This window comes from Oculina patagonica, chromosome 2, assembly GCF_052425735.1.
Source record: "Oculina patagonica isolate OP01 chromosome 2, crgOcupat, whole genome shotgun sequence".
Classification (NCBI taxonomy): Eukaryota; Metazoa; Cnidaria; class Anthozoa; order Scleractinia; family Oculinidae; genus Oculina; species Oculina patagonica.
The window spans coordinates 33,572,480-33,588,455 of NC_135759.1; the positions used below are offsets into that span (position 1 = coordinate 33,572,480).

A 15,976-nucleotide genomic window follows, 5' to 3' on the forward strand; every position below is an offset into this window, starting at 1 on the left:
GCTATGAGGTGCGGGGGGGGGGGGGGGCATGCTTCCCCGGACAATTTTTATATTTTACGACCTTAGAAATGACATTTCCTTTATTAGTTCTGAGTACGAATTTCAAATAATCCCAGGGAAGAACATAGCTAGCATTTTACAAACTTTACAGACTGAAGAAGTTATTTAGAACTAAGGTTAGTTCCAGTGATCATGCTTTCGTAATCTATTCTGAATAAATTTACTTAAAAGTTTACATTGAAATCCATGACTTGCCGGCTTTTCCCCAAAGTTTCTTCTCTCCAACTTATGGCGGTGGGCGGGAAACGTTCGTTTTAGTTTGTTGTTTTTTTTCGTTTTATTCTGTTTTAATCATCAACAATGCGTCGTCCTTACGCATAGTCGAGCATATTTTTCCTGCTGAAATTTAAATCGAGCTTGGCCCGCCTTAATGTCGTATTCTCTTGTCATGCATCATTACAACAGTATCAAAACGAAATTTTTCAATGAAATATTATTAAAGTGTTAGATTTCACCACTTCAATAGTTTAGGTAACGGTACCCAAGTTCTGTTTATTTTTTTTAATCAGCCTAGTCTCTATAACCCGAGATCATGCCATCCCTCCCTAATTCCAAAAAACGAAAGCCTGATCACAGTTTAAGTCTCAAGGAAGTTCTCGGCTCGGTCAATCCTGACTGTGAGCCGTGGCGTCACCGAGAGACTCTCTCGCCGACTCCTGTCCCAGTAGAACACAAAATAGAAGCATACCGTTTCTTCTGCTTTAATTTTTCAAGCCCGCGATTTATGTGCAACGGCTGCCCATGCAACCCTGTACGTTCATTCACCACAACCGAAATTTCATCGTTCGCGTTGCTGGACGAACGATGTTTCTTCAATAAAAATCAGTAAAAAACACACTGCGGTGACAAACATGACAAGACAACGCAAGTATTTTAATAAAATTTTTGATTTTAAAAAATTAAAGTTTTTCCGACATGCGTTGTCTTGTCATGTTTGTCACCGCAGTGTGCTTTTTTTATTTTTATTGAGGCAAAATTGGCCTAAGAATAAAAATGTCTACTATGTTTCTTCACTAGTGAAATTCCATCGTTCGCGTTTTTGATTGGCTTAGCTCTGAATCAGTACGATTTTTACCCGCTGCGATTTTCATGAATAAATCTAATGACATATGAAATAAACGCCAACACTTTATTATTAGCAAATTCATAATTTACTAATGAAGATCATAATACGGTTCCTAAAAAAATTTGTGAAAAGCAAAGCTAGTTTTCTACAAAAAAATATTAAAAACAGCAGAGCTCCCGAGCAGCACGAAGGGCCGCAGATTGGAGCCCCATAACCATAGAAAAAAAAGAGAATCATGCATTTGATTTTTCGTGGTCATCACGGACGTACGACGTCGCACAACATGGCGGCCATACTCCAGAAATAGGTTACATCTTTGATATTGGACATCTTGACAGCTGACAAATCAATGTACCGTTGACTAGTATCACATGACCATATCGCAGGCTCAAGTGCAGAGCTCATCGAGGTCACATGTTCGGTTTTTCATTGGATCTTGGCTCAAGTCCTATTTTTCCCTGTCTATGGCCAGTAAATTCCAATTTGCATAAAGGTCAAAGTAAATAACCAGGGAGCTCCGCTCTTAGGCTTCACCTTGGTTAAATCTATTTAATATGACAAACTGAATCAGCTCAGCCCTAACGAATCTGACTCTAGGCGATGCTAAGTAACCAAAAATGGAATGTCACCGTCGCCAGGGAAATTCTGCAAGCAAGCGTGATGATTTGGTCTACTACAGGGTGTAAAGCTGCCAGCAACATAGTCAGCATAACTGCTTGTTAATCCCACTCTCATCCACGACTGGGAATGTTTTAGGATTTCTCTTCCATACCGATTTCTCGCGAACAATCCGGGACTGAACGCTGTATCAATCCAGTTACCCCGAATGTTTGCTTTGGTGAACGTTGAACGTTTTTGAAGCTCCGGTGGAAGATATTGAGTGTTTGTCACTTTCGACATCCCCCATACTTCGATATAAAATTGATTAAAATTAACCTTAAAAAACCCTCCGTCGGTTAATTTAAATGCGGTAAGCTCATAACCGTTTTTCTGGAAATACTCAACAGTTTCTTTCTTGCCAAAGATCTCCAGATCCGAGTCTAAAATAATGAAATCTCCATCAAGGTCCCAGGGAAGAAGGCCATTAAACTTAACGCCACCTAATACGGAACCAGTATCAAGCTCGAATGTTACATTATGCAAATCAGCAAACTTCTGAAAAAAGGAAAGCGCATCTGCATACTCTTCCTGACAACAAACTGGGAGTAAAGCGCTTTTCAGTGATTTGGCATTGCATCGGAAACCAATATCCTTACAAGAGAAGGAATGCTTCACTCCCTTGGGTAGCCACACCCGATTTAGCTCCCACTTTATAGCCAAAGGTGTCCACACGGTTTTATCAGCTTGTTTGGAATACGAATAATAATCTGTCGTGAAATACATAGCATCTGGGCATGACATAATCAGGTTGCCATCTTCAACAACACGTAAAAACCAATCTTCAAAAATAACCTCATTTGGGAGACTCTCGTCAAACTTCAACAGATTTGTTTTTGTAACAAAAGGGCCCTGCAGGTAATCACAGTACATGCACTCGTTCTTTGAGTGATAATAGCCTTCCTGGTATTCCAAGACGTAGTTTTTTAGTTTAGTTTGCACACAGCCCGCTTTCCAGTGACCAAAGATATCACGGTAAGCACCACCTACAACTCCAACATTTGGTATCCGACTGATCACACGAATTTGCCTCTCAATTTGGGTAAGCCATGTGAAGTGAAAAACATCACGTGCAACGAGCACATTAGGAGTTGAGACCCTACGTATGAGCATGTTCCAACCTTTGCCAAGGTTTGCATGATCGACTTTAACAACATCAATATTCTTAAACCTTTTGGCAGTCTCCATCACTTCGTTGCTACGTGTTGCCAAATGAACCTGAACTGTTGGGTAGGTCTCTGCAATTCCTTTTAAAACGTTTTCAATGTGTTTTTCATCTTCTTTGGGATATGCAATAGTATTTATCAAAATACTTATCACAGAACGAATTGGTTTTGCATTGGTACAATTGGTGATGACCCAGCCCGTGGCATAAGATGGATGGCCAGCCCTGCCACCTTTGTACAGCTCAGGACACACATCCACGCTGCCATCTTTGTTGACGGTCTCACTGATTGCACTCGCTGGTTGCACTCTGCTGTCGAAGCGATTGACAACCTGATCTAATCGCTGAACGAATCCTCTAGATGGTACTTGTTTATGGATGAACAGTTTGTGCATTTCTTGGTTGATTTCATGCAATTCCTTTACAATGTCTTGCTTATGGTACAGAAAGTGGTCATATCTGAAAAACAGATAACTTGTACTTTTAGTTAATTTCTTACTATTTCTGTTATGTATTCAAAAGAAAGCTTACCGTAAATGATCCAATAAACGCCCGGGGCGTCTATTAGATTTTAGGGGTCCTAGGAGAGGCGTTTAATAGATATGAGGCGTTTAGAAGAGAGAGGCGTTTATTTCACTTTAACTGTAACAACGTCAACAAAACAAATAAAACGCGTAGTTTGCTCGTGGAGTAAGATAGAAAACAGAGGTTGTGAGTAGGAGACAAATTTAATCTGCGCTAATGCAAAGCTTAGAGATGTCGTTCATAGTTCGATATCGAAGTTTGATGTCCGAGTCAAGCAAGAAACTAAATGAATTACGTGAGTTTACTCTGTGGAGCGTTTCCTCGGTTTTTGAGGCGATTCTTGGAGGGGGCGTCTATTAGACACGAGGCGTTTATTAGAGGAAGGCGTCTAATACAAACCTAACACCTTAGAGGGGGCGTTTATTAGACACGAGGCGTTTATTTGAGAGTGGGCGTTTATTAGATCATTTACGGTACTAAAGAAGGCTTTGGTTTCCCCCCCCCCCCTAGGGTGTCCTGTTTACGTAGTATTGAAGTTAGTGTAATTCTATACCACTTTAAACGGGCGTGTTTAAAACACGAAATGGCGAAATGATACTGAAGATAAAAGCCAAAGTTATATGATATTACCGTTCTACTGGAATCTTCATATGTTGCCGAATTTATTCTTGTAGATAAGTCCCGAAAAATAAAAGAAACTGCAATCACAAATTCTCCGTCACGGCATACTAACTATGGTCACGGAGACCCGTCACGAACCTATGGGTAATTTGGATTCCAGTCTCTCTATTAACAGGGCGCTGTTTGATACGCCTAGGACATTCTTGATCGAAATATCGGCGTTTCGTTTAGACATCGGAAGAAATGATTTGTTTATCTCGTATTTACCACCGAGCAGCGGCTATGAAGTTATGCTTTGAGCTCCAACATTCACAAGAAATGGATTATCAAAACCGAACCTACTTCGCGATAAAGTTTATACACGATATCAGTGGCAAACGTTCTTTGCACAGAAACGGAGTAACGTTCGATGTCTTTATCAGTCCTTCGATACAAGGTAAGCTCTGTAGTGCAGTGCAGATACTGATAGGCAACTTGGAAAGAACTAAATGAAAAAGATATCCTGGTTTGCTGAGACCTTTTGGTAATACGTTCAATTTAGCGTTGTGATAAAGTGACTTGACAAGTATTCACTATATATTCCTGGGCCAGAACATTGAAATGTTCCCTTGAATTAATTCAGTCTAAACATGTAAGGCCATCCCAATAAAATGTTTCGTTTCCCATCGCCCCGTCTCTTGTGATGGTGGATCGGTCAGTCGGGCAAAAAAAAAAGAATGAACGCTTGAAGGATGATACCAGGGGGGCTGGCAGCGAGGTCTGGGACGAGTTTCGATGATCGCCCCAGTAAGAAATATGGCCGAGTGGGACTAAGTACCGGTTAATTGAAAACAAAGATGGGGAAGTTATGGCGGACGGTCGTTTGCGAAGGTCATAACGCGAGAACTGCCCGCGACATCCAGGGGTCAAGCACTCAATCGAAAGAGATCCAGGGAAATTTACGCCGCAAACCGGCGAACGGGACCACCACTGCGTACATCCAGTGAAGACAACGAAATCTCACAGCAGAAATGCAAACTGGAAGCTGAACGATCTCTGGACTAGACGCCAGACGGGGGAGCCCGACAGAGACAGATCCCGAGGACGAGATGAGAAAGTGCAGAACGGAATGACTCGGCCCAAAGCCCAGAGCAAAGAAACAGACGGGCGACACATTCGGCCTACCAGTGTGCACCACCTGCGTGAGTGGGCACGGACTGAGATGCCGGATGGCGCCCGACAAGCTGTGGGCCGCACTGCCACACTGGGGGAACTGGAGGGGGATGCCAGTCAGTCAGTCACCAGTGACCACGGTGAGCGAGGGAGCCGATGCACAACGTGAGGAGGACCCCCAGGCCCAGAGACACGCAGCACCGAGCCCCCCCCCCCCCGCGCCGGAGGGACCGACGGGGGGGGTACTGTTTGCAACAGACATTATTGTTGATGGGCTATGCTGAGTAGTAGAAAGATTACTACCACCTATGTATGTGTCCTTGTCTTCAGTAAAATAAGTTTGTTGTAGGGCAGATGAGGGGCCTCTGAGTTTTTTGGGTGTTGTGGGGAAGGAGGGTTGAGAGTTTTGGGCCTTGCAGGAATGATGGAATGGACGATGAGTGGACTTTGGTTCTGAGAGAGTCCAGAGATGTCGATGAGGAGAAATGTAGTGAGGTACATGAAGGGGGGGAGTAAAGGAACTGTAGATAGTGAAGGAGGGGAATGTTGAGGGGATGAGACACTCGAGGTCGCCTGAGCCGGGTGAAGTGCGTGAGTCACTCGGATATTGCCCTAAGAGTATCTTTAGTATAGAACTGCACAGGGGAGGACAACAGCGATGTGTAACTCGACGGAGTTTTTTGCGGTGCGGGCCGAGATGAAGATCAACGGGGCGATCACGAAAGCGGAAAAGCGGAGAAAAGAAGCGCAGCCCCCTGGATGATACCCTGGTTACAAAGTCAACGCGAAAATGTGGTCTTTTCGTTCGTTATTCCACAAGGACATCACATCATACCAATTGTTGTCAATAAAACAAGATCGTGTGCTTGTAAATTAAAGTACTTGCTCAATACTTGCTTCTTTGACTAGTGCAACTGGATTTTTTTTTTTACTTTTCGAAAAAGATGGGTCGGTCGGGCGATGGGAAACGAAACATTTTATTGGGATGGCCTAAACAGAACTGCCTTGAAGTTCAAAGGCAAACCAATGTGACCCTCCACGGGAAAACATGGAAAAAGGTGAACGCACGGGCACGCCAAAATGGCACGCTAAACAATAGGCAGTGTGCAAAATGACACGCCGTCTTCCGAGCAGCGTGTCAGAAGGCACGCGTAATTAAAAAAAATTTTTTGTTAGTATCGCACGATAAAAAGAAAGGTGCGTGTCTTATCGAACAATGTTGCGTGTCGAGCACTGTACTGGGTGAAATGGCACGCCAACGTTGCCCGTTCGGCGACCAATAAGCTTAATTGTAACGGCAGCCGTATAAGCTGACTTTCGAAACAAACAAACAAACAAACAAACAAACAAACAAACAAACAAACATTGAATCGCAATTTTTCGACGAACCGGGTCACCTTTAAATTGATACTCAATTTAAAAGTAAACGACAGAAAGTCTTTCCAGCTACATACGACGTTCTCGAAGCGCTAAACGTATATTAAGCCAGCGAAAGCTTACGTGCCCCAGGTTTTCGTAAGCATCCCTCAATTTGGACAGTGTTCTCGATGTATTGAAGATAAACGCCAATGATTTCAGATGGCATGATTTCAAATAGCAAGCGATCGAACGCGTAGTTCCGCGGCAAGCTTCTAAAAAATAGCAAGCGATCGAGCGCGAAGTTCGAGCAGAGAGCTTCGCGCTCAATTGTTCTTTAACTTTGTGTTCGTTCCAAAGATTAAAATTTATAACATTTGAAATTCACCATGTGTCGCCCGTGGATTCTCTTGCCGCTCCAACCACTAGCCCAGAGTTTCCGAGATGAATATAATTTTTAACCGCCACATTCTGTAACTAATTTGAACGATTTCGCTCAAAGTTCCGTTTGAAAATAAGGTCAGTTTCATAAGCAATTAGGAGTTATAAAAAAAGAAATTTCATTTCGTGCAATCAAAGTTTTTTCAATTTTATTTTCGCCTTATGCATAAGCCTCGTACGATCTGGAATTAGCTTACTGCTATGCACGTTCGTCGGGTAGGTACGTAAGTTATGCGAGCTTGTTTGTCTTCGTATGATAACAAAAATTGAAAAGCATTTTTTTGTCTAGCATGTTTTTCTTTAGACAGCTTCGACCCGTTCGTGCCATAAGAAGTCAAACGGATGTAAAAGCCACGAACGAAGGATTGAGGAAGCGTGTCTTATCGCACGTGTGCATGTCATATCGCACGCGTGTCCGCACGCGTGTCATATCGCATGCACGTTATTAAAAGGTCAAAAGAACAGAAATTTTGATTTCTTTCATTTTTTGCCCGTGTTTATTAGTAAGAGCCAAATGAACACATCCCGAAGTTTCAAAGCAAACGGACATTACATTGCAGAGATATTGCAATTTGAAAAATGCTTCTTTTAGGCCTTCATAATCGTAGAGTGCTCGGAAAAATTGTCGGAAATAAAAAAAACTTTTGACGTCATAATTGATGTTTTTGAAGACGACCGCAGACCAATTCCGCAGACCGCACCTTAGAATTTAAATAAATGTGTTTAGTGACATTTCAAGCAGTTATTTCGTTCTATTCGGCCGTTTTTCAGTTGATTGTTTGTTGTTTGTTGGTTGTTATTCAGAGACGCGCATATTTTTAAATAAAATAGCTAAAGCTCAAAAATAGCTTAAAGTTTTGTTTGCTGTCGTTTTGCATAATCATGTGAGACAGGTAAAATGCACGCTGGTATGAAAAAAATCAGGAATCTCTATTGTTCTTTCTCATTAGCATTTATCGTTAATGAGCAGAATATCTGCACGTGCGTTTTGAATGTTGGTACACTTCAAAGCCGTTCTCCGCCGTACAACAACGTGAAATGATGAAATTCTGCGTATTTTTGACAACATCAACCACAACAGCTAATTTTTGGTTTTTCTATTTTTCTATTTATTTACTATTTGGAGTCGAACGCTCTCTTTGAATATTCTGCGGGAGCGAGTTCTTAAAGCAGCGAGATTGACGTTGCTGTTGCCGTCGGTGCGGTCTGCGGCAGTCTTTAAAAACACCAATTATGACGTCAAAAACTCGTTCCATTCCTTCCATTTCAGTGCGCAGTCATTCAAAAACGTTTTCGCGAAGCCTTCGGAAATCTTTGTATTTTTTTTGCTGTAATTCACGCTTTAAGGCTCGGAAAGCAATTTTTTTTTAATTTTACTCAATAATGGGTACTTTTAGCGATTGGTTGGTTAAAATGGCATTTTTAAATTTCTGTTCATGTTATAAAAGCGTGCGAAACAATATCAACCGTGTCATTGGTGCGGTCACATCTACGACGTAACTAAAGTTTAACTATAGTTAGTTCAGTTACGTGGTCATACCTAATACTTTTTTTTGTTTTGGTCACACATTTAATTTTTTTTTTTAATATTTTTTTTTTTTTTTTTTTTTTTTTTTTTTTTTTTTTTTTGGGGGTTGAAAAAAAAAAAATATTATTTTTTATTTGTTTTTCTTATTAGATATGCGCATATCCTTGCGATGGTGCGCTTACGTGCCGTGCCATGACACGCGTGCCCGTGCGTTCACCTTTTCCCCTGTTTTCCCGTGGAGGGTCTGTATTTAACTTATCATTTCGTCATTTCGCCATTTCGCTGTTTCGCCATTTCGTGTTTTGAACACGCCCACGTTTAAACTTTACCGATGGCTAGTACGAAAAGCGGGAACGGTGGAACAGCGGAAAGCCGGAATACTAAAACCAGGAACGCCAGGAAACCCGGAACGCATAAAAAAGGTGCGAAAAAAAAAAAACTCAAAAACTTTAACATTGTTTGCATTGATACATTTCAAAACACCCGCGGAAACGTTTGGTGAAATTCAACTTTATTGCCTTTTTGGCAACTTAGCTACAAAATAGTTTATGCTACACTTGTTAAAAACATTTTAAGAAGTTTGGGCTGCGGAATAAATTTTATTTATCGCCAGTTCGCTTTCGTGATCGCTCGCGAGAAACGTTGTCGAAAATCCCTTCAAACTTTGATTGACGGAAATCTTGGACACGTTTCCGCAGGTGTTTTGATTTCTGAAGTCGCGTATCAATACAAAAAAAGATGAGAAGAAGAGGATTCAAACCCGGGTCGCCAGCATGCCAAGCGGGAACACTATCCACTAAGCCAGCTGCCAAAATCCTAATTGTTTTGGATATAAACCATAACCATTAACCCTATTATAAAAGCTAACCGCAAGCAACCCAAGCTAAAGCAGGCTAACCGGAGTGCTATTAAGGCGAACAGGAATGCTATTAAGGCTAACCAGAGTGCTATTCAGGCTAACCGGAGCGCTAGTTAGGTAACGGCTGTTTTGTATTCATTACATGAACTTGAATGTTACGTGGTATAAATTTGTCATATTAAAGGTGTCAAGCTATTGTCTCATTTCATCAACTGAGTGCAGAATAGTTAGTCCCGTTTTAGAATGCCGAGGTACCAGTTATTTTTGTGCGTTCCGGGTGTTAGTAATCAAACGTCCCGGGGTTTTTTATGCGTTCCGGGTTTTAGTATTCCGGCGTTCCACCGTTCCGGCTTTTAGTACAAGCCTCCGTATCCGATGGACAGGAAACTGCTGAAAGGTAAGCAATGATATCAGTAGAAAATCCCTTCAATGCAACAAAGGCAGCCCAAGCGTATTTTTTAAGTACATCGAAGCTGTGAGAAACAAAATTTAATTCCTTTCCAGCGGTTTTCAGTTCAGTGTCTAAAGGAATTCGCGTTTGCTTTGGTTTTGCATTACTACGCTTTAAGCCAAGCGACTTTCACAACCAAACAAAAGTAAAACCAAAATCAATCGAGACACGCTTACCGCGTTTTCCCGCGCTTTGCGCCAGGTACATGCTTTTCTTTGAGTTTTGATTGGTTCACTGGGTTGTCTGTCTCCTTTGTGATTGGCCAGAGTGATAACTTTGCTTTTGGTTTTACGACACTCAATAGGCTTTATAACGGTTTTCGACGCCATCTTGACAAGTAGGCGAAGCGGGTAGAAATTTACAGTGTTTGTATTTGGAATCCAACGGCAAATATCTTTTTACAAAAATTGAATTCAACTACTTAAAGGAGCTTTGTCACGATATTTAGTCATTTTTCTGATAAACAAATCAAATTTAACGAAACCTCAAAAATAACATTTTGTTTTAATGCAGCTTCGATTTCCTCGCATAGTACGCTTGGTCTGCTTGTGGATGCAAAAGACTACTCTTTGTGACCGCTGGTACCAGAAATTGATGGAAATTGTCAAACGTTCCGGCGTTTCAGTTATAAGTTATTCATTGTTATCAAGAATTCCTGGAAAATTATGGGTCTACTTTCTTTTAATATGACCAAGGCCAAACCGATACCCCTTTCAATATAACTATACTAGTCCATAAACAGTGACACAAATGTGGTAGCATTGCACAACAACCTTTTTTTAAATACAAAGAAAAAAAAATACGATTGCCCATACCTGTTTGTCAGTGGAAAGAAGAGATAAAATGACGACAACAGTAAAGTACATAGAATAGTGGAAGACCAAAACACAAATTTCCAAGAAAGGACAAGCGCCATTCAGTTATGAGACAAAGGGTTTCAAATCTGTGGATGTAAGGCAGACTGATAAATATAAGCACATCTGTGATTTTAGATCGCTTCTTACTTGAGTGTACAAAATTTATTCTCATTTGCTTTGATTTTGTATCATATTACGTTTAGTGACTGGTTTCAAAAAAGTCGTGTCACTTTCGACCAATCAGAATATAAAGTAAAATAATGGATTGTCACATAAAGAAAATGCAGACATGTGATTGACAGATTATTACTGAGTTATAGTAAAAGACCAATCGTTACTTGCATGCAAGCATTTTCCTGCTCTTCACACAGGCTACATGTATTTGCTTCGAGTTTTTGATTGTTTCGTTAACGCAAAAGCATTTAATCCAGTCAGGAAGTACCCGTTGATAACTTAGCCTGAAATCTAAGCCTGGTTTACAGGCACCACGCATTATGCCAAGTTTATGTCTGCATCTTACGTGCAAACCAGCCTTTTAAGTCACCTTATACTTCTTACAGAAGGACTCTTACCGTTTCTCCTCAGTAATAAATTTTATGCAAGATTTTGGCTGCTGTTTGCATATTTGTTCCAAATTAGTTTAGTTTATTAGTTACTGAAAAGAAAATACAAAATATACAATGCAGTAGAGCTAAAACCAATAGAGGGCATAAATGTGAAACAAATACATGTACATCTGATTGAGAAAAGTTGACCCATGAAAAGCATAAACCATAAACCATGTGATCCAAGATGTTTACAGGGAAATCAGAAAAAAGTAATCATTGTCTGTGAAAGAATGGACATTAAAATAAGACAGGTTGCATAAATCATGCTCTTAAAGCACTCAAAGAAAAAAATATCTTGATTGTAAATAAATGGAAGTATTACTGAGCTTACAAATGCTGTTTATAATAACCCAGAATACCATTTGGTCCTATCGAAAATGGTCAACATTTCTTCAATTTGGCATACACAAAAATGGGATGTGACAGGGGAAAGAAACAGAACTAGCGTCCAAATTGTGATCTAAGACCCTACTTTACTTAACATACACTTAAAGTATACACTAAATACAAAGGTATAAAGCTTTGAGCATTGCAGCTTGGTTTGAAATATTTGTGTCGGGTCGATAAGCCTGAATTCATGCCTCCCATGTACATGATTATAGCCTTCCAAGTAATTTTGTAGAGTGTAGTTTTGCCTTAATGAGCTTATAAGAGATTTCCCTCGCTTGTAAATTATATGATAGGAAGATCTCTGTAGATTTGCTTTAGCTGAGGTTGTATCTCTTTAAACTGATTACTAAACGTTTTGTAACGTTAAATGCCTGATGCAGAGTTCTTTGTGAGGTGTGTGGGTATAAATTTTACCCTTTTGAAAGTAAATTATTTTACTGATTATTCGTTATTATTTTGTCCAAGAGGCTTTTGATGTTTTTTCTTTTTTTCAAATTGAACTTTCTCGTATGCTTTTCTTTTAGAGCGCTTGGGTTCTCTTCGCTTTTTGTTATCAATGAACTTTCTGCCCAACTTGTGGTTGTTGAACCTATAAAGAAAACAGGTGTAATTATCTCTTTATAGGAAAAGTTTAAAACAAAACTCAAAGATTACAAAATACTTTGTATAGACGATTATCCACACAGTCTAATAAGTCAAACCCTCTCCGAAATATGCTATAATGAAAATAGCCAACAAGCCAGCCATGACAAAGGTCAACAGAAGAAAGACAGAGTATTTTATTAAGCCATCAATTCCTTTCCTCAAAAAGGTCTTATGAAAAGCACCTTATAGAGAAACTACAGCTTTTTACCTTAGCTGAAACAAATCTTACAGAGATCCTCTTATCATACCATACAAAGTGAGGGATATCTTTTAAAGATATGTTCATTAGGGCAAACCTATAGAAAAGGCTAAAAACACGGAGCCGACATGGAAGGTGTAATTGCACAAAAGATACTCTGCACTCAAATCTTTGGGGGAGGGGAATTTGAAGACGCTTTTTATGCCCCGTACCCCAGAGTTTGAGAAGGCTTTTGTTTGACCTTGAATTACAAATTAACTGTCAGGGGTGTGTGTCCCAGGGATCAACCTCACGGAAAGCTAAATGATAAGTGCATTACAAACACAACTACTCTAAATTGTACTCCACTCACCAATTACCATTTAATTTACTAACTTTAAGCAATTAAATCTTATCTAACAGGGCTAAACAGTGAAATACCATAACACTGAAACAAGGTTTTCTTTCTTCTGCTGGCACAAAAAAAGGCTGTCCCGGAATTTGATTGAAAAATTTGTTTGAGAGAGGGTGGCCCCCCAATCCACGGGTCCCTGTTATAACTGTTTTGCAGAATGCAAAATAGAATATTATAGCTGAAGGTAAATTCACTCGGTTGGTCAGTTGGTCGATGGGTTGTAAGTTTTTGTTTGTTTTCTGCTGACAGACCAGTGCATAAAGTTGGAACATTATTTCTGTGAATATACTTGATGAAGATGAAATGATGGTATATATGTGAAGCTCAGTGAATTAATGTGATGTTAATCAGCTATGTCATGAGCATAGGATGGGAGCATGTCCCAGTCGGTGTTTTCTTAAAACTACGCCCATAAACATGTCAAGTTGTTATGAAATGAACATGGGCAAACTTTTCCAATCCTGCAGTCTAGGTTTTAACCTGTTACTTTGATGGCCTTAATGCTACTAATTTTATACTGTAGTGAATCTCATGGAAACTCAGTACAGGCCCTCTCAATCTCACTTGCTGGGGTTTTGCTATAGAAAACGAAAATCAAAGCCCAATCAGCGACTCTCACTCCCACGGAGAATCATGGCCTAATTCATAAATGCGTACTGTCTGATAGAAAATTATTTAGCCATTCTATAATTTTTCCATGCTTCTATTAGATTCAAAAGAATACTTTTGAAGCACAATTCTGCTCCATAACAAACCTGCTTCATAAAAAGGCCCAAGAATGCATTGTTTCTTGGGACTTGCTGCAGAATACTTGCATATCCCCAGTGACCCAGGACATACGCAAATATGCCACACTCGAAAAATTAATTCTCATAACTGGTTTCCTTTCATTTCAATTTAACATTAGTTCTATTAACAGCTCCTTTTAAGTGAAGGGTTAAAAGGTATCACAGTGAAAAAGATGTGCCAAGATACACTATTACTTATATCGGGCAATTCAGCTATCTTTTAATGCTTGTATTACAGTGAAAAAAAAGCAATTTCTATGCATACATGTGTATCTTTACACTGTGTTCTTCTCTTATGTTGGCCTTGTGGCCTATGTTTGCACTTGAACCCAGGAGTCTTTTGGGAATAAACAAATAACTGCTGAATACCCTGCCACAATGAGCCCTTTACTGAAAATAGGTGGCTATGTGGTACGCGACACACAGTGAGCAATAAATACAAGAGTTAATAAGTAGTCTTTGTCGCTGGCTACGTGGTACACTGTAAGCAGTGGTCTTTCCATTAATATTTTGTCATATAGCGTAATGTTCTTGTTTTGGCTCATGGATTAAAGAAGGTGAATTTCATGAATTTAAGAACAAGGTAGCTGTATAATCATGTGCCAATTAATTTTTTTTCTCACTGTGTACCGTGTACCATGTAGCCAGCACATAACAAGTGACACAATTTTCAATTTATCTTATTTCATACTTCAGCTTGAATAAATTAGTTTCTGCGGTACCACATAGCCGGCTACATGGAATGTAGTCCCTGAGTGGCATGGTATCATCACTCAATAACTAATACCGGTACATATTTTTTCGACTGAAAAACCTTAATTTTCTAAAGACGTGTGCTTTAAAATTTTATCTTTAAATATCTATCTCATCTTAACTACTTATAATCAACAATTATTCACTGAAGTGGAGGCGAATAGTGGTGGATATTTACCGACACTGACTCAGAGGTGAATAATAATTTATTATTGTTTTAGTATATACCACACAAGTTGAATACCGGTTACTAGCGAACCAAAATATCACTTTCGGTTATGCTGCTTGGAGGTGAAAAGTACTTCGCTAATCACCTCCGAGTTAACCAATCAGCGTGCGCGAAAAGCAAGTGCTATTCACTTGTGTGGTATATACTAAAGTCATATATTAATTAACCCTACCTTATTTGACTAACAATAAATAACACTATACTAAAGCAGTAAGCTTAATAAATTATTCGAAAAAAGTGAGCAGGAATATTTCAATCTGTTTCGTTGTTCCATTTTTATCGATTTCCGATATCTGCCGATTGACTGGTATCGAATTCAATCGAAAACGATCGATTTTTTATATCGCCTTTCAAAATTATTGAAATTTTTTTTTGGTTTAATTTGTTATTGTTGGGCATCTGAGTGAAGCCCAACAAGATAACCCATCTACACTTCGGCATATGCATTAAATGATGTGTTGCATGCAGGTGTTTATATTGAACTTCTTTTAGCGTTCTTGGTCTCCAACTTCGTTTTCAGCTAATTTACAAGGCAGCATATTCAATTATTTCCAATGTTTGGTTATATGCCGGGAAATTGACTAAGCTGTTAGCTCATTTCAATACAGGTCATAATAGTTTTAAACAGTCACGCAAAATCGAAAACGTTACGTTGGCTTCATACAACCTTGCTTTCAACTCCTTTGCACCCCAGTTATATTCTACAAACGGTCGTACATACCTTAAATTGACGTCTATCCTTTGCATTAAAGTTGCCAAAACGACAAAAGCTCTTGGTGGATTTCACTTGTTAGAGTTTCCATGTAAGAAGAAATCAAGAAGAAGTTCAAACAAATAACAGATGAAACCTTCGGCGAAGTACATGGAAGTACGCGGAGTAGGCCTGGCACGACTCGGCTGGTCACCGCACCTGGCGACCCAGCAGGGTGCCCGCATAACCCGCAGGTCACCCGCAGCCTGTGTACAGCCGTCCCGCTCCGCTCAAAGAAATTGCGATTTTTTTGAGGGGAGCGGGACGGCTGTACACAGGCTAAGGCTAAGGTTTCTCAATACAGTTTTTTCTGGACCACACCTACAATTTGCAAATGACCTTTTAGCTACCTTCCCTGTCTCGGATCGATATGAAAATTACACCATTTATTGGTTTTAGATTGAAGTTTGATTTTATACTTAAGGTAACCGATATTTCCATGGCAACGATAAACAGGAAACCGCGAAATCAGCAAAACCTG

The 15,976-nt window shown here is 39.8% G+C and overlaps 1 protein-coding gene across 2 annotated transcripts; it reads right to left on the reverse strand.

Moving 5' to 3' along the window:
* Nucleotides 1–1,170: 1,170 nt before the first annotated feature.
* Nucleotides 1,171–15,710, reverse strand: LOC144644264 (uncharacterized). 2 transcript variants are annotated; one of them, XM_078503716.1, is made up of 4 exons: nucleotides 15,466–15,710; nucleotides 11,311–12,325; nucleotides 10,697–10,824; nucleotides 1,171–3,407 (listed from the first exon to the last, which is right to left on the reverse strand). In XM_078503716.1, the coding sequence occupies exons 3-4, from the start codon at nucleotides 10,795–10,797 to the stop codon at nucleotides 1,730–1,732; spliced, it is 1,779 nt and encodes a 592-aa protein (XP_078359842.1). In that variant the 5' UTR covers nucleotides 10,798–10,824; nucleotides 11,311–12,325; nucleotides 15,466–15,710; the 3' UTR covers nucleotides 1,171–1,729. The 2 variants fall into 2 exon arrangements, with proteins under 2 accessions (XP_078359842.1, XP_078359841.1); XM_078503715.1 differs by lacking the exon at nucleotides 11,311–12,325 and having other exon boundaries at nucleotides 15,466–15,708.
* Between the last annotated feature and the right edge of the window lie 266 nt (nucleotides 15,711–15,976).